Source organism: Ochotona princeps, chromosome 9 (genome assembly GCF_030435755.1).
Source record: "Ochotona princeps isolate mOchPri1 chromosome 9, mOchPri1.hap1, whole genome shotgun sequence".
Taxonomy (NCBI): Eukaryota; Metazoa; Chordata; class Mammalia; order Lagomorpha; family Ochotonidae; genus Ochotona; species Ochotona princeps.
In genome coordinates, this window is record NC_080840.1 from 1,723,666 (window position 1) to 1,751,396 (window position 27,731).

A 27,731-nucleotide genomic window follows, 5' to 3' on the forward strand; every position below is an offset into this window, starting at 1 on the left:
CTAAAATCCAGAAATTGTATTGGGCTTTGGGCCAGTTGTATTGGGCTTTGGACTGTGCATGGTAGCAGAGTCCCCCTAGGGTCAGTCTGGTCTCGCTGCTCCCAGCGAACAGGAGAGAAAGCTGGCAAGGAGGGCAGGGGAGGGAGCCCTCGAGGCTCCCTCTGCAGCTGATGAGGCCGGCTGCTGATCTCTTAAGAACCCACCCAGGTAGGAAGCAGGACACTGGGAAACAGGTTGTCCCTATCTGCTTGTCCTCACAAGAAATCAGGAAATGTTGGAAGCATCACTTGCCTCAGATGGCAACGCCAGTAGGATCCCGAGCTGGCATGATGTATTCCCATTGAACTGATGCAGACCGCACCTGTGGTCACTCCCATAAGGTGTCAGCAAATGTGAGCTCCATGCTGCCCTCCTCTACCCACCTACTTTCTTCTGCAAGAAGCCCAGCTGTCCTGGGCCCCGGCCTCAGGTGTGACTTCTTACACTGACAATGAACCTGGTTTGCCTTTTCAAAGCAGGTCTGCCAGCACTGACCTCCGTTCTGTCATGCCTTGGCTGCAGCTTCCCCAGCCCTGGGCTCCTGCCCTGCGCCCTGATCTTACTATCGTGGTCTTAGAACCCGTGTCCCTTCCTGGACTGTGCTCTCATGAGTCAGTGGAATCCCATTCATGCAACAGAGCAAGTTATTATCTTTTATTTTTTAAGGAATTTCTGTTTTCTTTGAGGAGTGAGACAGAGCTCGAGCTCTCCCTTTCATTAGCTCACCGCCCCAGACACCCGCAGTAGCTGAGGCCCGTCAAGACAAAGCCAGGAACCAGGAATTCTACTTTTTAAAAAAGATTTACTTGAAAGGCAGTTGGAGAGAGCACTTCTGTCCTCTGCTTCATTCCCAAAATGGCTGCAATGACTAAAGCTATGTTTTTCCTAATAGGAGAAACAATTCTATCTGAAAGAATTTTTGTACAGACAGCTCCTGTCATTGGAGTGGCCACTCCGTCAGTCACCTTGAGTGAAGGTAAGGGCTGCCCAGGGAGACGGGCATTCAGAGCTGTTCAGAGCAAGTTTGCTCAAAGGCCTCTCATCTCTTGTGGCAGGCAAGCCTTGCCAGTTGAAGCAAGTGCTATGCCAAGCCCTCCATGCTGTCCCCTCACCTTAGGACCTGGACCTTTACCGGGTGGCAGGACTCAGATGGGAAGGACACATGTGACTTCCTGTCTCACCCTTGCCCCACCTAAATGATTAATGAGCTACACACTCCCACCTAAAAAGGCTTTGAAAGGATTCAGAGTTTATCACACACAGGAACATGCATTTCAGATTTGACTGTCTCACAGGAAGGGGGAGGGACATTGCCCCAGCTTGCACAGCACTGGCTCAAACGTGTGTATGTGTGAGTGTGTAGTGAACACACACAGAAACTGCACTGTTGGTGTAATTGGTGCTGCCGTTATTGTGAGCACAAAGTTGAAACACTGCAGAAAGTAAGTACCATGAACTGACTCCCAGCTGGCACTTGGTAGGCACCAGGTACTGTTCTGTGCAGACAACAACTTTGTGCAGTCCTTTTCATCCACACAGGGAAGCTGAGGCCTGAGAAGCTGGGCTCCCTTGTTCAAGATCACCTGATCAGTAAATGAACATGCATGCAGCTGTATGCCATTAGAACTGTGGGCCTGGGCTCTGCCTGGGCTTGGCATGGGTATCTCTGCCCTTGCACTCATCCCATCTTCAAAGAAAGCCCTCAGCAAGGGCAGTTTCTCTTGTTCTTGTATTGAGTGGTACTTGGCCTCCACAAGCAGAGCTCTGTGTGTCTTGGTGATTCTTCCATCATGTGATTCTAGAATGTTCTCCATCAAGTAAGACTTGCTGAAGCAGATGGTTGCTTCCCCTTCGCCCTTGGCAGCATCCCCATGGCATGGTGTTTTCTGTCCAGTTGGGGCCTCCAACACTGGGGAGCCCGGTCGAGATGCCGAGCACTTAGTGAAATGAGGACGACTGCAGCATCAGCATCCTGAAAGTTCATGATGCAAATGAGAAAACAAAGTCGGGGAAAAGAGGCTCATTAATCATTTAAAGCAGTCATTCCATTAGCGTAATTTCTATTTATGACAATTTGCTAATTTATTTGAGCTCGAGCAGGGCTGGGCCAACTCCTAGCACCTGTAGTTGTTTGTTCCAGAGCCAGCATGTAAGACATAGTCATTCTGGCTTCTGGGGACGACAGGGTACCCCCGTTGAAGGCACAGACACCAGGAGCACCTGTATCCAAACCGGTGCGAAAATGCAGGCTGGTGTTGCCCCTTTGAGAAGTAAGGCCGCCACCACTGGAGCCTGCAGATTCAGGAGAGGCTCCCTGGGCTCTCACTCCCTGAGGGCAAGGTTGACTGAGCTGTCTTTTTTTCTTTCCTTTTCTGAACCGCCCATCCAGGTCACAGTAGACCTAGTCCCATAAAGACATACGGGGTCTCTAAAGCTGCTTGAATGGTTTCAGATCGTTCTTTAGCTGTGATCTGTTCCCAAATATGTTGCTGATATTGGCCTAGCAGGAAATGAGAGGTGAGGTGTTTCATTAACTGACTGCATTTTCCCCAAATCTGGCTGGGTTTTTTTTCAGCTTTGAGAGAGAACACAGATGGCACCCAAGATACATACATTAACCAGGGGCAGAGTGCGCAGAAATGTGTGTGAGCAAAGACATGCCATGCAGGTATTGATTGATTAGGTATAATGAAAAATGATGGATGAGCAGTAAGCAAGACATAACTGCTTGCACAAAAAACTGGGCTTCATGAGAGTAGGAAGGATGCCATCTGGTCCTTTCCAGCCCTGGCATCGAAACCCTACATAGGCAGCAGGTGTGAGATGCGTGGTGTAAACTCAGGCATTCAGAGTCCCTAGGAAATAGTGGCATCATACAACTGGTGTTGGACCGACTTTGTCCAGGAAGGAAGGGAGATGAGCTGTTGGAGTGGGGTGGGTCAGAGAGATGGTGTTTAAGTCTCGTCGGGGACAAGGGGAGTCAGTATTCGTAAGGGCAGGAGAAAGAATGTTCCAGGTTGAGGGAGAGCAGAATTGGAGGCACCGAGGCATCAGCTGGCACAACAGCTCTGTGACTGCCACAGGGACATGAATTTGAGCACATACACATGCTAGTTGTGTGCTATGCTCTGTCATTCTGGTGAGTGGAAGACACCATTTCCCTGCTTTCCTGGGCTTAAAGCCAGAGGCAGTCCTCTTGAGTTCCTGCCTCATTGGCTGGCAGTTTTCTGCTCTGTAAAGTCATGGATTCTCATTGGAAAACCAAGTATCTGGGAAGGTGGCTGTCTGCTCCTTGGTCTCACTGATGTGAGCAGGAGAGGGTTGAGCTGAGCAAGGGCCTTGAGCTATCTGCCACCTGCCGTTTGTGGCCCACAGCCTTGTCTTCCACAGCCATGTGGCTCAGCCTTGTCTTCCAGGTAGAAAGCTTTAAGGGGATCCTCTGCTTCCTGGCAAGGATGTCAGAGCTGCCTGTGGACAGCTGCAGATGCTTACTGGGAGCAGGGCTCTGGTGAGCTGGGACCCAAGTTATCTTGGAGAATAGGTTCAAGGGATGATTAGTTATGGCAGTGGGTGGAGTTAGGAGACTTTGCAAATCTGGTTTGGCCTTGGTTGAGATTTTCTGGTCCTCTTGCTGACCTGCTGAGAGGCGGGGCAGGTGCAAGAATTTGGGACATGATAATTTGGGACATGAAATTGCTGGATACCTGAGTAATGAGGAAAGTCGCCTGAGGGAGGCAGCCCTTCAGCACCGTGGAGAGCAAACCCTGCAGGGGAGGCAGCCCTTCAGTACCACGGAGAGCTCCCACAGCTCTTTCACCTGGTCCTGGAAGGAGCAGGCTTTTTTTTAGGCTTTTTTTTTTTATTATTATTGTTAATTATTTTGCATTATGTGACAGTTTCATAGGCTCTGGGAATCCCCCCTCCCTCCCCCTCCCCTCCCCCCGGTGGATTCCTCCACCTTGATGCAGTATTACAGTTCAAATTCAATCAAGATTCTTTCATTGCAAACATACCAAGCATAGAGTCCAGCTACTTATTGTCCAGATTGGTTGAACAGTTTCTTGGGGAGACCTTTTCTGGTCTGAAGTTTGAGCTGGCAGAATATCATCACAGTCAATTAAGAGTCCCAATATAACATCAACAGCAATTTGCAATGTTATGGAGTTGACATGGTTTTGAGTAACCAGTGTATTAAAAAGAAAAAAAAATAAAAATAAAAAAAAAAAAAAAGGAAAACAAGTCCTAGCCACAACCTATGATTAGCTCATTGACATTTCAATTTAGTTCATATACAGGACCGGCTGCTCTATACCTTAAAATGGCCATAAGGCACCATTCAGCTGTTTCGTGTCCATTTCATCTTAGTATTTAGCCAGTTGTTGTGTTGAAGTAAAATTTTGCTGATCTTGGCAGATTTTAGGATAATCCAGACTGGCTTGTAACTCTAACAAGATATATGTCAACATTTTAGGTGCAGAACATTTTTTTTTGGGGGGGGGGGTTGTGCAGGAAAATCCCCAACACCATGGTGAGGAGTAAAACTAATCTTTGTGACCCACCCAGCGAGGCATGAGCCAATCCATGCCAGCTCTTTCCTGTCAGATTTCAAGTTCTACTTTCTGTTGTTTATTTATTTTAGGTTTTTTTTTTTTTTTTTTTTTTTTTTTTTTTTAGTTTGTATGATTGTTTGTTTGCTGTGAGGGGTTTTCGAAGCGATCCCGATGGTCATTGCGAGGGAGGGGGGGGTCCAGAGGTGGAGCCAGGCTCGGACCAGAGAAAGCTCTCCTCCCTGGTCCCGAAGGACGTTTATTGTTCTTCTGTTTCTGCAGACCACTCAGGGCTTCTGGTTGTCTTTCCGATGACGTTGGTTTCTGCGCGGTAGTGTTTGGACTTCTTCCATCCCCTGTGGAAGCTCCGGTTGGGGGTGGGTGACCTCAGAGTACTCGGCCTCCGAGGGCATCCAATTCCCTGTGGCCTCCTTGGCAGTTGGGATATAGTCCTTGTTGCTCGTATTAATAGTTTGTGGTGAAGGTCTGGGAGTCTTCATGGTTGGGATCCAAGCTTCCTCCTTACCACCTAGGAGCAGGCTTTTGATGTGGCCAGAGTGCACTCACAGCTACAGGGCCCTGGTGTGGCCTCGTGCAGGGGATACGGGGAAGGGGCAGGAGGGTCCTTGCTGGCTCCATGATCCTAAGCTTACTGTAAGGCATCATTGGGACCTGAGATGGAGCCCCAGAGCCTATTTCTGATTAAAGACCAGCAGTCTACTTTCTCATCCCCATACCCACCAAGTCCCAAAGCCTTAATTTGGTCGTAATGGTTAGGACAGCTGGAGTGTAATGGGAAGCACCAGAAGCCTCTTTTAATAGGAGGGCCAGGTGTTACCATCCTCATTGTCATTGACTCACTCTTGCCCCAGGAGCCAAGCTCTGAGGACTTCAGAAACAATGGCTGCTCCCATCATGGATGTATGGTCATGATTGCACTGTAAGGGTTCTGAGCAGGCCAGCTAGCATCCCAGTCATGGGCACAGACTCAGGTATGAAGCTGCTGGTGGCACCTGTGGGCCTGTGGGAAGGGCACGTACACAGAGGACACTGGCTGCCCTGGTGCAGTTAGGAACTTCCATGTTTCATGTCCAAAAGCAACTCAATCTAGAGCTGTCCCGTGAGAACCATCTCCATGGCCCCAGTGCTGCATGGCGACTTGGTGAGAACTTGCACAGTGCCCCTTGCCTCTCTGGGAGTCCCACAGCTCCTTAGCTGGCCAGTCCACAGGTCCCACAGCTGCCCACTTCCACTGTCTGCACTGGCTTTTTACTAAGGCATTGATATGCTCTGCTGTGAGGTCTTAATTTCATGCAGAAAGCCTAGAGGCAGTGCAAGAAAGAAGTGCAGAGAACAGAAGCCCATACATCTTTTTCTTCAAAATTTGTTTACTCATTGAAAGATTTATGGAGAGGAGTTTACAGAGAGATATTCTATCTGCTGGTTGGCTCCCCTAACAGCTGCAACAGCCAGAGCTAGATCATGCCCCTTTGGCTCTCCCACATGGTGGAATAGGTCCAAGCATTTAGAGACCATCTGCTGCTTTCCCAGGTGTATTAGCAGGGAGTTAGAGCCAATGTAGAGAAGCCTGGACTTGAACCAGCACCCATATGGGATGTTGAAGGAAGTGGCTTAACCACTTAACACCAGCCCACGATTGGATGCATCACCCCATTGCCTGCCCATGTCTTCAGTCTGTGGAGGGTCAGGGTCCATGCCCACACTTGGCACCTGGAAGAAGGCTTTGCTGGATGCTGACATGTTCTGTCTGCAACGGTTAGCTCTACTCCACCCCATTCCCTACGTGTGTGCACTTAGCTTGGTGACTTCCTGGAGGAAGTGAAGTGAGACCTGAGAACTGAGGGATGACTGGTCAGGAAAGGGAAGAGGCAGCAAACAGCATCTCCATTCTAATAGCACACAATCAAAGAAGGTCCTAGATGCTGAGTGAGCCTCGGTGGGCAGGGTTCCTGGGTGTCTGGCTCTGTTTCTGCCTCCCCCGCTTCCCAGCCTGGATGCCTGTGGGAGGCACTTTCTCTGGGACAGCCTCTCAGCTGTGCAGCTTTCTGTGGACACAGTTGGCCTGTTTGCTGGGGTGTCCAGACCAGCTCCCTGCTGGGCCAGTCCCTCTGCTCTCCGTTCCCTCTGGGTCCTGCTCTCTCTTCCATATCCTGCCCCTTTCACCCTCTACCTGCAGAGCTCTGGGGGTGATGCTCCTACCTTCCCATGTGAACCCCTCAACCTCAGGGGTCACGTTGGTTGTGTTTGGGCCTTTCATCTTCCTTTAGGCCAGTCTGGCTTCAGCTACCACCCCAAGTGTCTGTGAGTAGAATAACCTGCCAGAGGCAGAGGACAGTGATTCCAGTCGATCACCGGAGAATGTCAGAGGCCAAAGGCGCCCTAAGGGCGGTGGCAGGAGTGGGAGGGGCCCTGAGAAGCACCCTTGCTTGTTGATGTCGGGTACCTGGAGACTTGGGTTTTCTTTGTCCGCGGATACTCCCTGAGAGGCATTATGATTTCCTTGATTATGGGCTTGCCTAAGTGAACCGTTCGTAATAATATACATAATTACATCAGGGTGTCTAATGCAACAGAAATGAAATCAGCATGGAACCAGAGCGTGTTGGAGAAAACACGCAGGGTCTTTTGACTACAAACCAGCTTGTGTATTTTGTTAAGGAAATTGAGCCTCTGATTTCTCTTTGTTTCCTCCAGGAGGAACCGTTGCTAGGTTCCAGTAATCCCGTTGGATTTCCCTTCCTTCTCTACTGGTAGCTTTGATGCTACCAGTTGGGGCAGGTTTGTGGGGGTTGCATTTGGGGCGACTTGTTTGTGTGCCCCTGACAGCATGATGTCCCAGGATAGGCTGCACCATTCCTTGAGAGGAGGGGTATCCTGCCCAGAGGGAGGTGGGCAGTGGTCTCTGTCTGGAAACCATACCTGGGGGTTCAGCAGGAGCCAAGTTTTCCTTGACTGAGCCCCACCCCTCCCTGAAGCGCAGCGGCGAGGCGAGCGTGGAGGGCGTCCTGAGCCAGCTGGTCCTGGAGCAGCTGCAGCTGGCACCTCTGCAGTGGGGTGAGTACCTCTCGCCAAGCTGGTGCTCACCAGCCGACGTGGGCATGAGTGCCTGCGTACTGAAGGTGACCTTGGGGCGTGAACACATGCATGCTGGAAGTGACCGTGCCACACCTCAGGGCGAGAGCACGTGTGTGCTGGAGGTGACTGTGCCAAACCTCGGGGCGTGGGCACATGTGTGCTGGAGGTGACTGTGCCGTGACTGTGCCATACCTCAGGGCCTGAACACATGTGTGCTGGAGGTGACTGTGCTGTGACTGTGCCAAACCTCAGGGCGTGGGCACATGTGTGCTGGAGGTGACCATGCAAGCCTTGAGGACAGGAAGCCCTCTGCAGGTGGTCATCCGCATCCGGCCACACAGCAGGGTCCCTTTCTTTCCCAAACCAGCAAAGAGTGGCAGTGGTGTTGGCTGAGCAGTGAGCCGACCTCTCCCATGTCTGCATCCCCCTCCATCCCACTGATTGCCTGGACAAGTGGTGGGCCTGGATGGGGCAAGAGTGTGGCCACTTGGATGCATTTCTTTTTTTCCTTCATCGGCCAGGGTTTTTGGCAGCTTTCCAAACCAACATCTTGTAGGGAAAGTACATGTTTGGAAACCCTGTCATTTGGTTTGGTGTTCAACCTCAATGTGCGGCTGTGGCTTAACACATGGCACACCTGATGCAAGCGTTGGCTTCAGTCACCAGACAGGCTTTGACCCCAGTCTGTGCCTTGCTGAGTGGCATCTGCCATTCCCAGCCAAGAAACACACTGGTATTTCTGCTAAGGGGAGAAGTGTAGCTAATGGGCTGGATGAGCCGTCCTGGCCAGCGCATGCCACCTTCTGCTCTCCACCTTGGGTCTGCTGTCCCTGAGCCTCTTGTCCAGCCACACCACTCTGCTGCAGGCTGGAGGCACACACATGTGATCCCAGGGCTTCCGGACAGAGGCAGGTCTTGCTCAGGAAGCTGGAGCCTCTTGGCTGTGGTTCTGGCCTGGGTTCCCGAAAAGCAGCCTTATCCAGTCTAAACGGGAAAGAGTTCATGTGGCCAAACCTAGACTTCCCCGGGGCAGCTCCCAGGCAACATGGGGCCTGCCAGCCAGGTGTGGCAGGGGCAGCAGGTAAGGTCAGGAATGGCTTCAGCTCCAAGCAGAGCTCTATGAGCAGGCACTGCGTCCGGGCTGAGGGTGATCCTGGGGTACACCCAGCAGCGGGGAGCTAAAGAGAGGTCCAGGTAGGAGGCTTCATGTTCCTGTGCTGTATGAATTGAATGTGCCATATCTCGGGGACCCCATGGCCTCCATAAAGATCACCTGTATGCTGTTCGAGACAGGCTCCAAGGCAGAGAAGGGCTGCAGAGCCCGAGGAGCCTAGGAGAGAAGAGGTGTCAGCCGTGGCTGAGCCGCTCCTGCCCCAGGCAGTCTGCACACTGTCACCCCTTCACCCCCGAGCTGGGCCCAAAGCAGCCCTGGCAGGGTGGGCATTTGAATGAAAGAAGGATCCTGGACTTCCTAAGGAAGGTCTTCTCGCTCCTGTTTGCCCTTACCCCCAGGATGTCCTAAAAACACTTTTTCGAAGTGAATAACTGCTGAAGTTGGGCGAATACTGCACAGTGAGCCAGGGCTAGGAGTGAATCTGACCAGTGAGAATAGCCAATATGGGAGTGGCCTCTGAGTGGGAGGTGGGGTGGATGGGTGCAGAGGACCCTGTCTTGAGCCGCATTCCCCAAAAACGGGCCTTTTCAGCTGTCTTCCAGCTGATGGAGCCAGGCGGGCCTAGACTGAAGTTTGGGGTCAGCAGGGGTGTGCCTCATCCCCAAGTCTCCAGTTGCTATGCCAGGTTGGCACGGTCAAGCATGTAGGCTGCTCCAAGGACCGGAGTCGCAGGATGGTGGCCTCGGTGACTGTGTCTGGGGGGCCGCAGAGCAGACTCGGTGTAACCACTCCTGCTTCAGGAGGCGCCGTCTTTACACAGTTATTTCTGTCATTTCTGGGAAGGTTAGCTCAGATCTAAGAGCTGCATCGCCAAGCCTCGGCTGGATAAGCTGGCATGGGGGCCTTCTGCGAATCCGTGTCACTCACCGTCTGTGGCCCTTGGCTCCTCCCCACCTGGGCAGCAGGTGGACTGCTCCCTGCCATCTGCATGCACAAGGCTGGGTCATCTCTAGAGGGAAGTAGGGAGGGGCCTGCCAGGAAGTCAAGAGTTGCTGCCTTGTGCTGCCTCTGTGGCTGCAGGACCTCAGAGGGCTTTTCTGGGGTCCCACCTGTGCCTCCGTGGAGGGTGAGCAGTGTGGAAGCCAGCTTGTTCTGCTTGCTCTGCCCACACGGCCGCAAGTTCAGATCCCGTGGTCAGGGCTGAGGTTGGAAAAGTGGTGCGCGGACCCCATGGTCAGGGCTGAGGTTGGAAAAGTGGTGCACTGGGAATCTCGGCACAGTTGCGCGATGTGATTTTGGCTTGCACGTGCTGCAGCCTGGGCCTGAGGGTGGGGTGTGCTCACCGTGCTGAAGATGCTCTGAGTAGCTGTTGGACAAGCAGGCCTCGTGACCCACAAGGGGACAACAGTGCAGTCTGCTCTCGTTACAAATGGGTGCTTCAGGAAAAAATGTATACATCTAGATTCCATTTAGTTCATGAAATTTTGAAATCCCCTCATAATACTAAGTTGGGACAGAAAGAGTACCGGATCTGAAGTAAGTGGGTTCCCTGAAAGGCTGCTCACTAATGTGATAACATCCATCAGAGCCGCATGTGCCACGGAGGGTAAGCCACCACATGCCATGCCAGCACGCCATGTTGCAGCACCGGTTGAAGTCCTGCCTGCTCTGCTTCTGACCCAGGTTCCTGCTAATGCACCCGGGAAAGCAGCAGAAGGTGGCCCGAGGGCTTGGGACTCTTCCATCCACAGAGACCTGGATGGAGTTCCAGGCTGCTGGCCTCGTCCGGGTCTGGCCCCTCCCATTACACACATGTGGGGAATCAGCCAGGGAGTAGAGGATTTTCTTTCTGTCTTCCTCTGTCTTAGACACTCTGTCTTCCCAACCAGTAAAAGTAAATCTTAAACGAGGCATCCACTTGTGCCACCCCTGTGGGTGCCAGTGCAGGGACTCCCCCACACACAGCAGCCATGGAAGGAATCTCGGGGGAACCCTAGGGAGGGTCGGCTGCCCCCTGCTGCTCCCGGAGCTTCCATGCAGGGTTTCCCTTCCAGCACCCTGGGAGCATGTGCGTGCACAGTGGTGTGTCAACAGGGAGCACGAGTGCTGACACGTGTACCCTGGAGTGAGCTCACAGCTTTCGAAACACAAAACACAGGAGGCATCTGCGAAGGGGCCGTGCACCAGGTCCTAGCAGGAGATGCTGAGCCAACTGCTGGGTCTGCACCATCCATGGTCTGCAGCCCCATGTCGTCATGACACAGCAGTTCCCAGACCCTGCATGATACAGGCCTCATGGGCATGTCCTAGTGTATGGAACTGTTATCCTATTGGCCTGTCTTCAGTGAACATCCTTATGTATAAATGTATGTCTTTTTGCTCTGGCTGGACCGTTTGTCCAGTTGTAGGCCCCCCAAGTCGCAGGTGTGACTCCTGTAAGGTCCTCAAGGTGCTTGCTGTCAAATGGAGAGGTGATTGCTGGTCACTCAGGGACATTGTGGGGACTTGGGTTTCTGGGGTGATGTTGCCCCAGCTGGGCAGGCTTCCCGTGCAAGGCAGAGGGGATAGCCTCACCCCAAGTCAAGTGTTTAACTTGGGTTCCAACACCAACTGCAGAGTGAGGGAGCTGGCCTGGCTTCTGGAGGCTAGTGTCATGCTACAAAACAGTCCACAAGCCCAGGAGGGCAGAGGTCTTGCTGACCCATACAGAGACCCAGGGAATGCCTGCAAGGAATTAGACTGAGAGGAAGGTCCCATTTCTTAGCAGGACTTTCTCCAGAATCATCTTGCATCTGTGTGCACACAGAGGGGCTGGAGGCATTGCACAAGAACCCTTACTCATAGCTCCAGCCCTCACAATGTCAAGAACAAGCTGGAGACAGACCCTGTGGAATGGCGGGAGCTTCCAAAATCCTGCAGACCTGGCTCCTGGTCTTGGCTCTGCCATGGTTTGCAGAGTTGGCCCAGGGCCCAGAGCAATTCCTTGTGCTCTGAGCTCCAGTCTGCTCTGCACGGCAGAGTTACTGTAGCAAGCTTGTGGGGCTTTGGAAGACTTCTACAAGTTTGGGCCAGTGCAGCTGCTTGCAGGCTAAGTGTTTCAAAGCTCAGCCCTCTTTCTGCATCTTGGTCTCTCCAGCTTCCCTCCCTTGACCTTGTACCCCCCCCCCCAAAACACTCAGTGAGTGTTGCTCATGAGGAAGCTCACAGCCCAGTGGAAGAGATAGGAAGCCAGATACGAGAGTACCCCAACATAGAGTATGACTGATGCGGCAGACCAGATCTCGGGCTGGACATTTGGCAGGTGCAGACAGCATCTGAGGGTAGCGTCCAGCTGGTCCTGGGTGGGTGAGTGGTCAGATTGAGCTTGTCCTTAGGGATGGGGCTGTGCATTCCAGCCACCCACAGGATGGTGGTACCAGGGCAGAGATTAGTTCGGTCTGCCCCCCTCACTGCTGCTGAACCCTGGACTTGCTTGCCACCCCGCATTGGAATGTGGTGTCATGGTCTCCCAGGCTGATCTCCATATCATCCTCTGTCTCAGGCCCGTCTGCTCAGACTAACCAGGGCACCCGAGAGCTGGCTTGCTTCTCATCCCTCCCCTAGTCTCCATGATGTAGGGACCCCTAGTCATGCTGCTGGGGTATGCTCGCATTTCGTGCTTCCTCTGACTTAGAGCAGTCTCCCCTGGCCCGTCTGAGAAGAGAATGGCAGCTCAGAGTGACTCCTGCAGGGAGAGGAGCAAAGACTTGCAACTCCGCAGGTTAACCACCTTGCTTGGTCTGGCCACAGCCAGCAGGACAATGCCAGGTTCTCACAGGGAGCCCCCTTGGGGAAGGTGTCCATCTTCAGGGTGGACAGCAAGAGACACAATGGAAATAGCTTTTACCTGCTCCGTAGCCAGCTCAGCCTGTTTGACTCCTGTGTGTTGCCAAGTCTTTTTGCTGCTTTCTGCTCCTCACTGTTCACAGTGGTGATCATAGCGTGTGTGTGCACATGATGAGTGTTCAGGACACAGCTGGAACTTTTCTTGTGTAAACGTGTTTTATGCATGTTGTTCAAGGCCAAGGAGTGCTGGGTCAGGTGGATCTGAAGGAACCAAGTCCCAGTTCTGTTGGCGGCATCTGGGTCAAGTGCTGAGTGACATCAGAATCTAAGCAGAGCTTTGTACCTTACAGCTGTAGGTTGTGGCCAGCTGGGTGGGGAGCCTGGACCAGTCCTGCTCAGTCCTAACCCCTGCTGCTGCCTCAGTCCCCATGATGGGCCTTGGCGTGGACCAGGGGCCGTGTCCCCTGAGTCACCTCTGTAAAAGGAAGACACTGAGGGCCGCAGACCATCAGTGAGGCTTGAAGAAGCTCCCAGGTTGCAGTGGAGAGCATGAGCACCAGGTTCCCAAGGGCTGACCTATGGGCGCAGGAGACAGCCCAGGGGCTGTGAAGACCACACTACAGACCTCAGTGTGGAGAGGAGCAAGCTGAGGGCCTGGGGTGCGAGCCTGGGCCCAAGGACTCCTGTTGCAGAAGCTCTGCCAGGCACCCCAAGACCCTCAGTCCAGGCATTGGCTGTAGCTCCTGAAATGCCTCACACCTCCGTCTCTGAGTGGCCTGGAGACACAGTGCTGATGGAGCCGCAGGTGCGCCTGGGAGGTGGGAGGACCGGACCTCCCTGTGCCTTTGCAGGGCCCAGCATGCTCCCCGATGGTCTATTTTGAGGCCCATCTTCCGGGTGTTTCCATAGATACCCAGTCACAGTGACTAATGGGGCTAAGCTCTCTGCCACACTGATTGGAATGTCCCGCTGCTGTGCCAGCCGCCACCTCCTCCTTCAACTGATAACACTCTTCTCTTTATAGCTCTTGATGTCTTCTTAGATGCATCCGTGATGGGTCTGCGCTTTCTCACGCAGACACCCGGTGAATACGAATGAGGTTGGAGCTGCGTGCTGGAGTGGATATTTTCAGTACACATCTTCTAAGCAATCACTGAGCAGGGCCACCCGGGGGCTTGTGGTGTGGCCATGATGGGAAGATGACAGTCACGGCAGTGAGCCTGAGGTCAGGATTGGGGACAGAGCAATCACCCCATAGCCAGAGCTACTCTGCCATATTGTCTCAGAGGGACAATTAGGGAGCCTGGCTCAGAGCCCAGCTTCTAAACGTGCACTTGTTCTGACCAAATGGTCTCTTTCCTTCTCCCCAACTGGGAAGCAGAGTGGGGAAGGTTTGTGGGTTGTTGAACTGATGGATGCTTCCCATCCACCCAACAAGTGGCTGTTGACCAACTCTGAGCCGGATGCTGTTGCTGGTGTAGGGGAGTGCAGTGTCAGTGGCTGTGGCTCCCTGCCGTGGAGGAAGGTGCAAGTCTGTGAGGGCTCGACAAGCTGTGTGCATCCATGCTGGTGTGTGAAGGTCCGAGGGGCTGTGCGAGCTCTGGGCACAGGCCGGGGTCTCAGCTTCCTTTCCTGTGGACTTATGGCCTCCCCGGGGACAGACGAGCTGGGAAAGGCCACTGAGAAACTCTCTGTGGCTGGCTGCAGCCACTGCCCTCTGAGTGGCACTTTCTGTGCCCAGCCAGCAACCCTTGGGTCTGTGTCCAGGAGGGTTGGGCAGCCAGAAGGCCATGCAGTACCTGCTCTGGAAAGTGTGTGCCCACTCCCAGGGTGCCCCTTCCATCATATGATGGCATTTCTGATGTTAGTTGCAGTAGCTGCCACAGGTAGCTGTGTCTCAGGCAGGGAGGAAGCCAGCACCTGCATACCCAGTGACCCTCACCTCTTTCCCAGGAGTCTTAGCAGTGGCCCTGGGGCGTGACTTTCCCAGCGCAGCCCATGTCTCCCTGCCCAAGTGCCCCTGTACACCTCTGAGGTCTCTGGCAAGGCCGGCTGCCCTGGGGTAGCCTGACCGAGTATTTCTGGTGAGGCCTAGAAGCTGGTCCACATGGGGCCGAGGATCACTGCCTTGGAGGTCCAGCTGTGTCTTTCAGCTTTCTGGCCCAAGGCTCTGTTGGCCAGGCACCAGGAGACCCAGGGATACCTTCTTATGGCTTTGGTATCTCTGGACACAGACAGAGAAAACCTTTTGTTTTTACTCCCATGGGTAATGATATAGATAGAAACAGGGCTACTCCTAAGGCTGCTTGGAGGTCACCGCCCACTGCTTCTGTGGCCATGCTGCCCCTGAGTGCTCCCAGCAGCCAAGAGATTCTGGGATGACATGACTGGCTCTGTGGAGAGTGTTCACCTGTTACTCTTGACCTCTAGAGATGGACAGGCATGAGTGAGCTCTGGCAGTAAGGAGAATGAGCTTAGGAGAGCCTGATGGGCCAATGCAGGGCTCCCCAGCAAAGCAGACATAATCTCAAGACTGGTCTTTGAGCACTGCTCCAGGCTTCTTGCTCCATGTTCGTGCCCTTACTCGTCTCTGCCCGTCTTACCTGTCTACCTGCCTACCCACCTATCCATGGACAGACACATCCATCTGCCCATCCATCCACAGCCTACTCCCTTCTGTCCTCTGCTCACCCACCCACCCACTTATCCATCCACCCAGCCATCCAGCAAATGCTACTGAGCACATTCTGTGTGCTGGTCAGTCTAGACCGAGGTGGGGGAGTTGCCTCTGGGGTGCCCACCCCTTGCTCACCTTTTCTCGCTGCTGGAGCCTTCTTACCCAGGAGGCTTCTCTTTGGTGATGAGAATGCTGCAGGGGCCATTTTTAGTTCAGCCCCAGAACCTTTTGGATTCTGACCATCTTCCTTGTGTCCCCAGTATCTTCTGGTTCACTGAGCCAGGACAAAATCATCTAGTAAGCGATGAGAGATACAGAGTGGGCACTTGCCTGCGAGTGTAGGGGAAAAGAACAGATCTGAAGGGAGCTTTTGAGAAAAGCGAAAGGAAAAAGTCTGGAGTCTCCGGACAGTGGTGGGCGGGGCCAGGTACCACTTCTGATGAGCAGAGGACTGGACCAGCATGCGCTGTGCCTACCAAGGGGGAGCAGATACGCAGGCTGTGCAGAGCTGAGCCATGAGGCCAGATGTCTCTGCTCTCCAGTGGAAGCCAGCCATCAGTGCCGGCTCCTTTGGCAGCAAGCAGCCCACCAGTGGTGGTGCACGGTGTGTTGCAGTCCTCACACAGGTCACAGTGGAGGCCCTCAAAGGCCAAAATGACCTTTCTGCAGCCCCAAAACTATGTGGCAATGATGCTTGTCCCAATCCTGACTCAGAGACACAGCCCCACTCTACACCATCTGAGGGGAAAGACCAAAACACCCGGTCACTAGCTCCACACCTGCTTTGGGGGCCAGGCATAGGTGTTTTTGGTTTCTTGATTTTGCAAAGACGTCAGCAAAGGACTGAGCTTCGCTGGTTAGGTGTAAAAGGCTGTGCCATGGACACTAAGTCCCCTTCCTAGCACGGTTTCTATCTGCTGAGGCTGCCACTGTTGCCATTTTGCTAGGGCTTCCAGACGGGGTGTCTGTGCTTATAGTCTTTGGTGAAAGCCCAACAGAACTGTCCTCTCCACGCGGTGGGTGGCGTCTCCCCCCAGCCCCACAGCCCCAGCATCACTTGCTCCCTGGCCTGGTTGGGGAGCCTCGCGTCAGCCAGACCTGTCACTGTGTGCCCTCTGCCTGCCCTACCAGTTGCTTATGTTGCGTCTAGTCGTGTGCTGTTACAAACCCTGCTGCAATAAACATCCTTGCAAGTGCTCCCCACCACAGTGAGTCACGCTGTAGGGCAGTTATTCCAAACTGAGCAGTCTCTTCTGATTTTGTGTCATACTTGGAAAGACTTTCCCATTTGGATTCTTCTTCTTCTTTTTTTAAATAAAGATTTATTTATTCATTTGAAAGACAGAGTCAGAGAGAGGAAAGGGCAGGGGACGAGAAGGGAAAGAGAAAGGGAGAATCTGCTATGATGGCAGAGTTGGAGAGAAGATATCTGTTGTCTATGGCTGCGAGTGGCTAGGGCTGGGCCAGTCACAGCCAGGAACCTGGAACTCCATCCGGGTCTCCCGCGTGGGTCACAGAAGTGCAAGCACGTTGGCCGCCTTCTGCTCGTTCGCTAAGCATGCTGCTGGGAAGCAGAGCAGCAGTGATTCTTGAAGACGGTTTGTGTGTTCTGTGCTCACTCCTGGTCCCTGGGCGGACACAGGCACCCGTGGACACTGCTGGCTCTCATTGTCCACTCCCCCATGTGCCCAGCACACCGGCTGGGCTACCCAGGTGGGGATGCCACCTGCCCGCCATGAACTCTGGGCTCCATGTCATTTGCTGTGGCAGAGAGGAGCTACGGGCCTGCCTCTGACGCTGGGCTGTGCCCATCTCACACCCCTGCCAGGTCAGCTGTGGCTCCAGACGCACCTCGCCCGCCCCATCCCATCCCACCCCTAGCATGTCCCTGCTGGAGTCTCCCATGTCGGTCTGTGTCCTACACTCTGTGAGCAGAGTGAGTGCTCACTGAACCAATGGAAAGGCTGCAATGAACTCTTGTTTTATGAAGAAAGGCAGGAAGGGACGGAGGTGAGAAGGTAGGGAAGTGAGGGAAGCGGCTGAGGACTGTGTTCCCACCACACCCAGGTCTCCAGGCCAGACTCCTCTGGCAGGGAGAGGGAGCACTCTCCTCACTGCACCCTGGGTGCCCTGAAAGACCCATGGGGTGCCCCAAATGGCAATGCCAGCTGCTCTTGTTTTTGCTCTGTCTCCATCTAATCATGGTGAAATCAAGAGAACAGAGCCCGTTGGTGTGAACGGATATTCTTGAGCACAAATACAAGCCAATTGCAGATCCCCAAGTTTCCCTGGGAACTTGCAGGTGGAGCCCACAGATAATGCTCGCTGCCCTTGGCCCCTGGTATGCATTTACCGCACCCCAGGAGGCCTGTGTCCACAGAGAGAAAGGATTCAGTGCAGGTGACAGCTGGCTGGGACAAGGTGGCAGGCCAGGTGAGAGGTGTTACCTGTCCTGACCCAGATCAGACCAGACGCGACTTGGTCATCCAAGGCCTCTCTCATGACTGAGGCAGCCCTGTCACCACAGGGACAACAGCATTCACCCTGCAGATGCACCTGTCTCCAACACCCATGTCCTGAGCCACAGGTCCATCCCTCACTGGTCTGTCCCTCTCATGCTGCAGCCGCGAGGTCACAGGGCTGGTGATTGCATCAGGGGTCTTTCTGGGGCCAGCGATGGGGCATGGGTGTGTGTCACACTATCCTGGGTGTGTTCTACCCCCGCAATGAAACTGCATGTCAAGACAGATAAATAGGACAGACTACAAATAAGGGGTGGCGTTTCCAGTCTCTCCTTTTTTCTTGATCATTTTCTTTTGTATAATACCACCCTCTCCCCTTTCCCAGAGGTTCTCTCGCAAGAACATGGGGGTCTCTGAATGGTGCAGCTTCCCGACACCCTCCTGTTGAAGAATGTGGGTGGGTGGGGGAGTGAGGGGAGAAGGTATGTGATTTGTGCTTGCAGGAGATGAGAGTAACCGCCCAGGACTTCTGGGCCGGTCTAGCTGGGACTCTTTGTACTGCTGAATGGAATTCTCTTATTTTTCTTGGATGCATCAACCAAGAACAGCTCAGGAAAGAGCCATGAGCAGCAGCTGAATAAGTGGCTCCTTGAGCTACCCCAGTGCGCCCCGGGCATATGACTGCAACTCACTTCAGGGAGGGGTCCGTGGACCGAGTCCCTTGCTGCCACCAGGAGCATTGTAACTCATGAGTTGGGGGCTTGTTGCAGGGCCTGGAGTCTGTTAATCTGTCACTGCCAAGGCGGTGAAGACCATGGCCTGAGAAATCAGTTGTCCTGTGGGCTGGGCTGTGGCTAGTGTATGCCATGGAACCCAAGAGTGACCATTCCTCCCATCCCTGAGTTCTCGGCAACTTCCATAGGATTACTCTGACACCAGTGGTCATTCCGGCCCATGAGCCTGGGTCAGTCCCTGTTGCTGAGGAACAGGCCAGAGCCTGCTATTTTCTGGGGCCTGCACTGCCAGGGCTGTTGATGGGCCACCATGCTGTTGCCGGGTATTGCCCCATCTGCTCAAGTGCTGGGGAAGACCCTGGAGCCAAACTGCCTCTGCCAGGGTGCCACCCGTTCCCATACCCCCCCTCCAAGCTGCCTTGGCTTCCCTCTCCTCTGTGACTTGTGGCCCCACCTCCCTGCCTCTATGGTGGACTCCAGAGGTAGCTGACCTGGGCTGTGGTCCCAGCTTTCTGACCTGGAGCAAACATCGTGGCCCAAGAGCCAGGAGGTGCTCTGCTGAGGGCCAGGGATGCAGAGAGTCAACCCCAGCCCCACAGGAACCCTGAAGAGCTGCCCAGGTCATGTGCTCTCGCATGGCAAGAGAGAGGGGCTTGTGGGGGCTGCGGGAGCTGTGCCTGGAAGTTGGGGTTATATCCCGGTGTTCTTGTCCTGTTGTTGGTGGGTGTTAAGTGTCTCCAGCTCTGTGGCCCCATGTCCTGGCTGGGAACCTCCAGGCTTTCTGGCGATCTGGGGAGACGCTTGCTGCAGCCCCAAGTTTCCAGCCTTCCAGGGGAGGAGTGTCGCTGCTTGCTGTGCTGCTGGTGGCGGATCTATTCTTAGCTGCGGCAATCAGACGGCCAGTGTGCAGGTGGGCCCAGCAGGCTCTGCTTGGCACCACCCCTGCCATTTTGGGGCTGATGTGTTCAATGTCTCACCTTCCTCTGTGATGGGGAGGGGGCAGGGCCACGCCAGGTGTGTCTGTGAGCCCTGTGCGAGTGAGGGAAGCTTTGGGACACAGATTAGCAGTGCTCCCAGCAGTGGGCATGGTGCCCCCTGCAGTTCTGTCACCTATTCCCCAAAGTTGCTGAGTCCCAGCTGAGGCCCAAGCCAGGGGCTATGGGAGCCGAGCTACCCAGGGGCCTGGAGACTAGTGGGGCCATGAGAAACTGCACTGGAACTGTGTGAAAGCTGGGCGTGCCCCCCTCATTTCCAAGCCAGGGGTTCTCTGTGTCTCCCCTGGAATATAGTCCCTCCTGGTCTTTGACTTAGCCAGCACTGGGGACCCCAGGAGCTCTGTGTTAGGCATGGCCCTCAGTCTCAATGCAGGCTGTAGCCACCCTCATGAAGCAGAAGAGCCAGGTGAACTTCCGTTGGTACTTCTGGAACAAGCCATGGAGACGGGAGCAGGGCCTGGGCCAGCATTCTGGATCTTCTTGCAAAGCCCTGGCATGCACTAGAGCTGGGCAGAGGCACCAGGGGCTCTGCCCTGGCTGCTGAGCAGCCCTGGCATGTGGGTGGGCTGGGGCTGTACACCAAACTGTTCTGTGGGAGGGAGCTGTGGCTTACATTGACTCCGAAGAAACAAGAGCAGGTTCTCCCTGGACAGCGCTCAGGTGGAGATACTGAGATTCTTAGGAATCAAGTAGGGATCTGGGAGCAAATGTGGGTCATCCTTGGAGCCTCAGCGCCCTCTGCCCATCTGGGACAGGACCGAGGAAGAGCTCCTTCCAGGAGAGCCAGCCTCTGGGCCACTTTGAAGCTGGACCTTGAGCTGCCGAGGAAGGCACTTCAAAGAAACAGCCGCTGACCTTTCCCCAGAGGCCCCTGGCAAGCATTCCTCTCCCCAGGCCAAGGCTGCCCCATCCCACAGCTGGAAAAAACCAGCCGGTGACCTCGGCTCCCTGGACACATCCGCTTCTCCTAGGCCAGGCCCATGGCTGGAAGCAGAAGTGCCAATTTTCCCTTGATGGTGGGAAGGGCATGGGTAGCGCCTGGGGAGGAAACAGCCAGCAGCCCATACTGCATCCTGGCAGAGCCAACTCCCTCCCTGCAGGCCCCACTGGCTGCTGCCCGGGGAACCTCGTCCAGCAGAGGCAGGATGGCGTGCTACATGCACTGTGTTTAACTGGCCATGACATCCAAGCAGGAGAACCCATGGACACTGCCTCCTTCCAGGCCTCTGGAGAAGCTCACAGTAGACACATGGTTGCTGGAGAAAGTCCCTGAGCAGATCAGAGCCAGCAGGAGGTGTCTATTGGATGCCAAGATTGTTGTGAGAGCCACACACAGGTTTCTCCATGTAGTTTGTGTGCAGCCCACGTAATGCAGACACCTACCCCTAACCCCGCGAGTGGACCAGGCCTACACATGCCTTATCCCTGGCTCACCAGAACCCCTGTTTTCACGAAGACTGGGAAGGAAGGTGTTGCAGCATGGGGGTGGGCAGCAGGGTGGATGTTACATCTCTACTTAGACCACCTGGGGAGACCAGGAGCCAGAGACTCCATGCCTGCTCAGAGTCATAAGCAGATGAAGCTGCCCAGGACCGTGGGTGCTCCTGGTGCAGTCAATGGGAAAAAACAACGGGCCCAGGTGGAAGCTGGTTCCTCTCGTGCCCTTTGGCCACTGGACAGCCACACGGGCAGTGTAGGCAGGGACAGGGAGCCTGGCTCATGGAGAGCTAGGTGGTGTTGGGAACCTGCAGGCCGTTACATCTCATTGCGGCTGGGGAGAGGAGCAGGTTTTTCGGGTGGCCGAAGTCAGGGGCAGACACCACAGCTTTCTGAATGCTGTGACCTGGTGCGTGAGCACTGGAGGGGCTTAGAGTCTGTCAGTGAGGCTGAGGCCTCCTCCTGGTACAGAGAGTAGGTTGTGCCTGCTGGGGACAGCCAAGCAGAATTCACGGAAGAGGAGCCATGTCAGGGAGTAGGGCATGGAGATTGTGGTATCTGGGACCGAGAGGTGGGCTTGAGGGCAGAGCTCGGGGCCATGCAGGCTGTGCCCTGAATTGGTAGTCCTAGGGTGCCTGGCTGCTGTTGGCACCACCTGGTCCTGCCTGGTGTCTTGGTGGTGTCTGAGTGCAACCACATGGCATCACTGCCTTCCATGCCACAGGACGCCTGCTACATGCAGCTGCTGTATTGACAACACCTTGGCTACCTGAGAGGTGATGGGTCTGAGGCCCAGAGGAGAAAAGAGATTCGATCCTGTTACACTACCTGCCAGGGCCCTGGCACTGGGCGTGTGATATAGCTTTACCCAGGGGTGACAGGGAGCAGCTGGAGCAGCTGGAGGTTGGGGGTCGACAGCCTGGGAAGTCTGCCCTGTCTCCCACCTCCACTTGCTGGCTCCTGTGTTCTCAGATTCCAAGGGTTTCTGCTCATTTAACCTTTTTGTCTCATGATCTGTGGCCTGGCTCCCAGTTGCCGGGTAGCTGAGTGAGCCCAGTCATCTTCTGGGAGCACATGTGGGGCGGGCAAGGGCTTCTGCCGATGCCAGCAGACGATGGCTTAGGAATGAGTGTCAGCTGCACCTGCAGGCGACTGACACACGAAGAAAGGACCCAGTCAGCCTGTCAGACGCCAGGGTCCTGTCGGTCCCTGTGTCGAGCTGGGACAGAGATGGCTGGGCTTCCATCACTTTGGGAGGGGGCAGCAGACCAATGTGCTTCACAGATGAGGTGTCCGTGCCTGCTTGGCACCTCTAGGGCCTGCCTGGACGTGACTGGCATCAGGCCCCTGTGGAGCATTTGGCTGGCTCCGGGGCTGTACAAGGTGCCCAGGAGTCCCGAAGAGCTGAGTGCTGGGCGTGGCAAGTGCCCCTGGTCACTCCCTGGCCTGGCAGCCAAGCAAGTGATGGACCGTGTGAAGATCAGTGGGCTGTGTGAGCTCCTGGCTTTGGTGTTTTATTGGAGTGCACTCCAGGGTGACACTGTTTACCCTAATCACTAAAGCAAAACAGAATTCAAGAACCTTCAGGTGTCTATGTGACCACAGGTGTGATTGCATTTATATATATCTATATAATCACATAGTGTGGGGGCACGTATGTGTACACATAGGGTACTGCAGATGTGCGATGTGGTTGGCATAAAGTGCTAAATGTTTACTACTTGACTCACATTCCAAAACATGTCATAGGAGCCCTCGTATCCTTTGTAGTGACTCGCCTTGGCCCACCCACTGAGGGTGACCTGCCTAGCTCATCCTCACTTCCTGCATCCTACTCAGGGCCCCCATGGCTGGCCCTGCCATTGCTGACCTGGCAGGAAATAGAGTCATCGCCGCATGAAGCCACCTGGCCTGGTCTCTGTGTGCCAGAGCTCAGCACCAACACGCACTTGGCAGTGTCGGGTGGGGCTCTCCGTGGACACCAGGATGACTTCAGGAGAAGCCGGCTTTTCCCTGGCTCCCAGGACTCGGCCTTTCCCAGGAGGCTTCCTGTTCATCAGCTTCTCACTGCTCCTGGAGCTGAGGTGGAGGGTCAGGGGCCGGTGTCTGAGGTCAGCGTTTCTCTGTCCTCACTGCTGTGTGCCTGTGCACCTTTCTGAGAGTAGCACAGTGGCCTGGGTGGCTTTGAACTTTGGGATCAACAGTGACTTGTATCAGATCTCTGCTGTCCCAGGGAGCAGGTGTGCTGAGGACGAGAGAACACAGTGTTACAGTGGTGGGCTAGGGAGGCGACGTCCAGGGCCCCAGAGGACACCAAGTACTGGTACTTCACTAGGGGCTGTGGAGATTGGGGGCTCTGATGCCAGTTCTTGGGCAGAAAGATCCGGGTCCTGCATGGGGGTGCTGCCTGCTCTGGATATTGCAAGGAGACCAGGCATGAAGGCCAGTGCCTGCAGCTTCTAATGTGTGCAGAACACTATGTGCTGAATAAATCCGTCTAGAGCCCTGCATGGCCCCATCATTCTGAACAGCATGCCTCCCCAGCCTCAGGAGAGCCAGCACCAAGCCTCGCGTGGCCACCGAGGAAACCAGAGAGGAGGCCATGAATGCTCCCACAGCCGCTGTGCTGGAGCCCTCGCTTTGAAGCTGAGAACCTGCTATCCCAAGGCCTGGAAAAGATCTGTTCACCCACTGACACGTGCACGTTTATTCATTGAGCTGCAGCTGTGCTTCTGTGGGTCTGTGCACAGCCATCCAGTTGGTAACCTAGGCATCCAGCTCTGTGTCTGCATGAGCTGGCATGCACACGGGCAGCCACGACACCATGGCCTGGCACACGGGCAGCCACGACACCATGGCCTGACACCCGGGCAGCCACGGCACCATAGCCTGGCATACAGGCAGCCATGACACCATGGCCTGGCACACAGGCAGCCACAACACCATGGCCTGGCACCCGGGCAGCCACGGCACCATAGCCTGGCATACAGGCAGCCATGACACCATGGCCTGGCACCCGGGCAGCCACGGCACCATGGCCTGGCACACAGGCAGGCATGACACCATGGCCTGGCACCCGGGCAGCCACGGCACCATGGCCTGGCACCCTCACAAGCACCAGAAGCTGTTTCTGGTAAGCAGTCTCCCATGCAGGCTACAGGGTCGGGGGATTGGCCATTGTATAACCTGTGTGTCAGGGTGCCTCTCACCTGCCCGCTGAGCCAGATGCCCTCTTAGTGGCCCAGACCTCATAACTGGCAGGATGGCACCTGTCTGCCTTGAGTCCTGCAGTGCGTGGGCCCCACTGTCCTGAGCTGATCCAGTGTTTGCCACAATCCTCCTCCCTGAGAAAGGTGGTTATACTGAGTTCTGTGTCCAGCAAAGGAGCTGTGCACTTGGTCTTCCCAGCAGAGGTCCTGTGAAACAGGGGCTGGAGACCTCATTCTAGTTTCTGTAGATCTGGTTCCTGCTCCAGGCCATTGGGCTAGGGATCCCTGCCTTGGTAGTGGAGGGCTTTCAAAGCCATTCCCATCATGTGCACCTGGTCTGGGTGGGGTGGATGCCCTCGTGATGTCCCTAGCCAGGCCCAAGCAGAGCGAGGGCTGTGGCCATGTGGGTGTGGGAGGAAGCCTGGACCAGCTGCTGTGGGAGCCTGGGTATGTCTCTGCAGTGTGTTCACGGGAGCAGGCCACCCCTGGTCTGGGGCAAGCAGCTGTTCTGCTTGTTCTCGTGCCCGGGTGTGTGCATACGTGCACCCTCTACTCAGAAACACCCATCGTTTTCTCTTATTTGCCACAAGCTCGCAGTTGGTACCTTCTTGGAAAACTAATGTGTTTGCTCCTGAGCAGGCCTGCTGAGGGCCCTGCCCCCTCCTCCTTTCTGGTTTTCACTGGGGCTCCCTGCTGTCTGTGCCCAGGGAAGAACCTTGCCATTCAGGGGAGCCTTGACAGGGATGGTTGCAGAAGCCCAGGTCCTGACTCACAGGTGCCTGTCAATCAGTTGTCACTGAATGAATGATGGGAAGAATGAAAGTGCCAGCAGTCTGGGCCACTTGGCTTCAGTACCGTCACTAATGACTTTGGCTAATCAATGCGACAAAAAGATAAAGGATTTCCCTACAGATTTGGCGTGATGCTGCATGGTGCAACCAGGCCCCTGCTCACCCTTGACCTTCCCAGGACTGCCTGCTGGCCACAGCTGTGCAGCTGCAGGATTTCCTCCAGATGTGACCCTGTGGTCACTTGCAAGGCCACTGGGGGACCTGAAGCCTGGCACCTTTCAGCTTCTAGTGGGTACCTGTTACCAGAGGTAAACAGGAAGTGAATGACAGAGCCACAAGTCAGAGACGTGTGTGTGTGTGCGTGTGTGTTTCTTTATAAGTGTTTGTAAATGTCATTCTCCATGTTTATGTCACTCCTAAAATACTGTAATCATTAGTCCGTCTGATTGATGACGTCACTCACCGTAATTGGGGTGGTTCAATTTGGAGAAGTGCAACTTGGAGTTATTGCAGGCTGGCCTGGTGGTTGGGAAAGTGTGGTCAATGCCAAGCGGAAGGGTTGCCCTGATTCCTGCCACAGCTCGGGGCTGGGGGAGGTGCTGGTGGCTCTGCAAGGGAGCCTGAGCCTGTGCTGGCAGTGTCGTTGGTACAGCTCCTCCTGCCTGGAGCTGCTGGCAGAGCCATCTGTCTGCAGTACAGGCCTGAGTGCAGCTCCAGAGCCAGCCCTGCAGAGGCTCGCCTCTCCTCAATGGGGGTCTGGCCACCTGCACAGCCTCAGTCTGCAGTCCCTTCCCTGCTGGCCCTTGGAAGCCCCCTCCAGGAAGCCTGCCCAAAGGCCCTGGCTGTGTGGTGCCACTTGTTGTGGCGATCCCTCCCAAGACGGGGCAACCTTGGCAGACCAGGAGCCTTGCCTGTGACACACAGAAAGTGACAACTTGTGTGTTAAGGTTAGGTTTGGCCACCAAATGACAGTGACTTCTCAGGCCCATAAAAATCCATTGGCGGACAGGGTCATGCTGGAATCCAGCAGGCAACTGCATGCCTGCCACCTCGCAGGCCTCTGCCTCTGGGAAACAGAAAGAGGAGGAGGAGGAGGAGGAAGATGCGCTCTGCTTTGTTGCCTAAGCCCCCTTCCCTCATGTCCCACTAACCAAGATTTCCTCAGAGTTCCATACCCGGCTGCAAGAGAAGCTGGGAGGTATGGGCTTCTTGGCATGGCCACCAAATGCCAGTGTTCCCTTGAGGGGACACATGGGTGCTGGAAAGCCAGTGCGGTCTCTGCCACGTGGCCTCCCTGCCCTGCTCACTTTGATGTGAGGTCCTGTAAGTGAGCATCTATGGGGGCCGGAGGAAGCAGTGGGTGTTACCACACTGGTTCCTGCAGGTCCTTGTAGGTCCCGTGACAGCCCTGCAGTTGCACAGCTGGCTAGCCTCATCCCTGGCATGTACAGAGAGCATGGTGACATGCCCTTGTCATGGAGATGCTAAGCCAGGAGTGACATCTAGAATCTTTTACTTCTGAAGGCAGGGACTCTTAGGTGAGCATCAAGCAGAGGGACAGAAAAGAAATGTGTTGGGCAGTGGGCTGGGAGCTTGGGGCCGATAGACACCTTCAGAACCTGCCTGGCCAGTGGGTCCGGGGTCTCCACCTTGGCATTCCAGGTGACGGCATCTGTGAAGCCAGCAGCACACATCCAGCTTTGCACAATTGGAAAGAAGACCTTGTGTGGCTGGTAATGGGAAGAACTTGCCTTTTGCTAGAGGAAGGATTTTTTTTCCCTTCCAGACCTTCCTCCAACTTGTGCCAGTTCACACCTGAGCCAGTTCTTGGGAAGGGCAGAGCTCTTCTCTGGCCACTTCCCTTCCCCCTTCCTCCTTGTGGGGCCTTTCTTAGGACCCTGGCGATGATGTTGGGCTCACCAGGGGCAGGTCCACATTCTCTGCCTTTCCTGCTGGGTGCTGCTTGTCCCACACACTTCCTCTTTGCTGTGGCAGGATCCATAGTCACAGATCCTGGGGAACCAAGTCTTGCAGGGCCACTGGTGTGCCCACCATGCTGGCTAAGGCACTCATGCTGTGCCACACAGAGGCTTTGGGGTTTCTGCCAGGGTGCGGTGGGGCCTAGCTAGCCCTGTGGGTGACAAAGGCCAGCCTGGGCTCTGGCCCCAGCCCTGCCACTTCCCAACTCCAATACCCGGTTGACTCACGTGGAACCTGTAAACCTCCATCTTGGCCCTGTGGTGCTTAACATGCCTGCACAGAACCTGCAGCATGCTGCTTGCTCTTTTACGAGCCGCAGGCTCAATGTGAGACACTGGTGTGACCCAGTGAACAGAAGACACCAGCTTCTCGTGCTTCTCCCCAGCCCCCATGGTCTCCAGTGGCACTTTCTGGCCAAGAATGAGTGCTGAGCCAAGTTTGTCAGAAACACACGGCTGGTGTAGTGGGCCCAGCGCTGCTGTGGGCCTGTCACTTCACCTCCCGCTGAGTGAAACAAGTACTTGAAGCCTCCTCCAGGATTGTCAGGATTACAGGAGGCCCGCCCCGGGTGAGATGTTAGCTGGGGACTGACGATGGTGGGGCTGTCTGTGCCTCACCTTCTGTGTTACAGTCCTTGCTGCAGTCTAGAGACACACAGGAGCAACCCTCACCTCCCCTGGGTGGCATCCAGCCTCCTGTGCAGAGGGAGCTAGGGTGAGAGCTCTGGGCAGGAAGGCAGAAGATGTTGATTCATTCTATGGAAATAGAGACAAGGCCACTGGCAGTGTTTAATACCAGGGCTATGTGAAGCCCCTGTGTCGAGGC

At 54.9% G+C, this 27,731-nt stretch overlaps 1 protein-coding gene across 2 annotated transcripts in view; it reads left to right on the forward strand.

Annotated features, from left to right (window-relative positions):
• Positions 1–27,731, forward strand: part of TRAPPC9 (trafficking protein particle complex subunit 9) — a 358,840-nt gene that overhangs the window by 293,273 nt on the left and 37,836 nt on the right. For both annotated transcript variants that reach the window (XM_058668446.1, XM_058668447.1), the window contains one exon: positions 7,570–7,661. In XM_058668446.1, the coding sequence (XP_058524429.1) occupies positions 7,570–7,661 (92 nt within the window). The remainder of the gene's footprint in view (positions 1–7,569; positions 7,662–27,731) is intronic.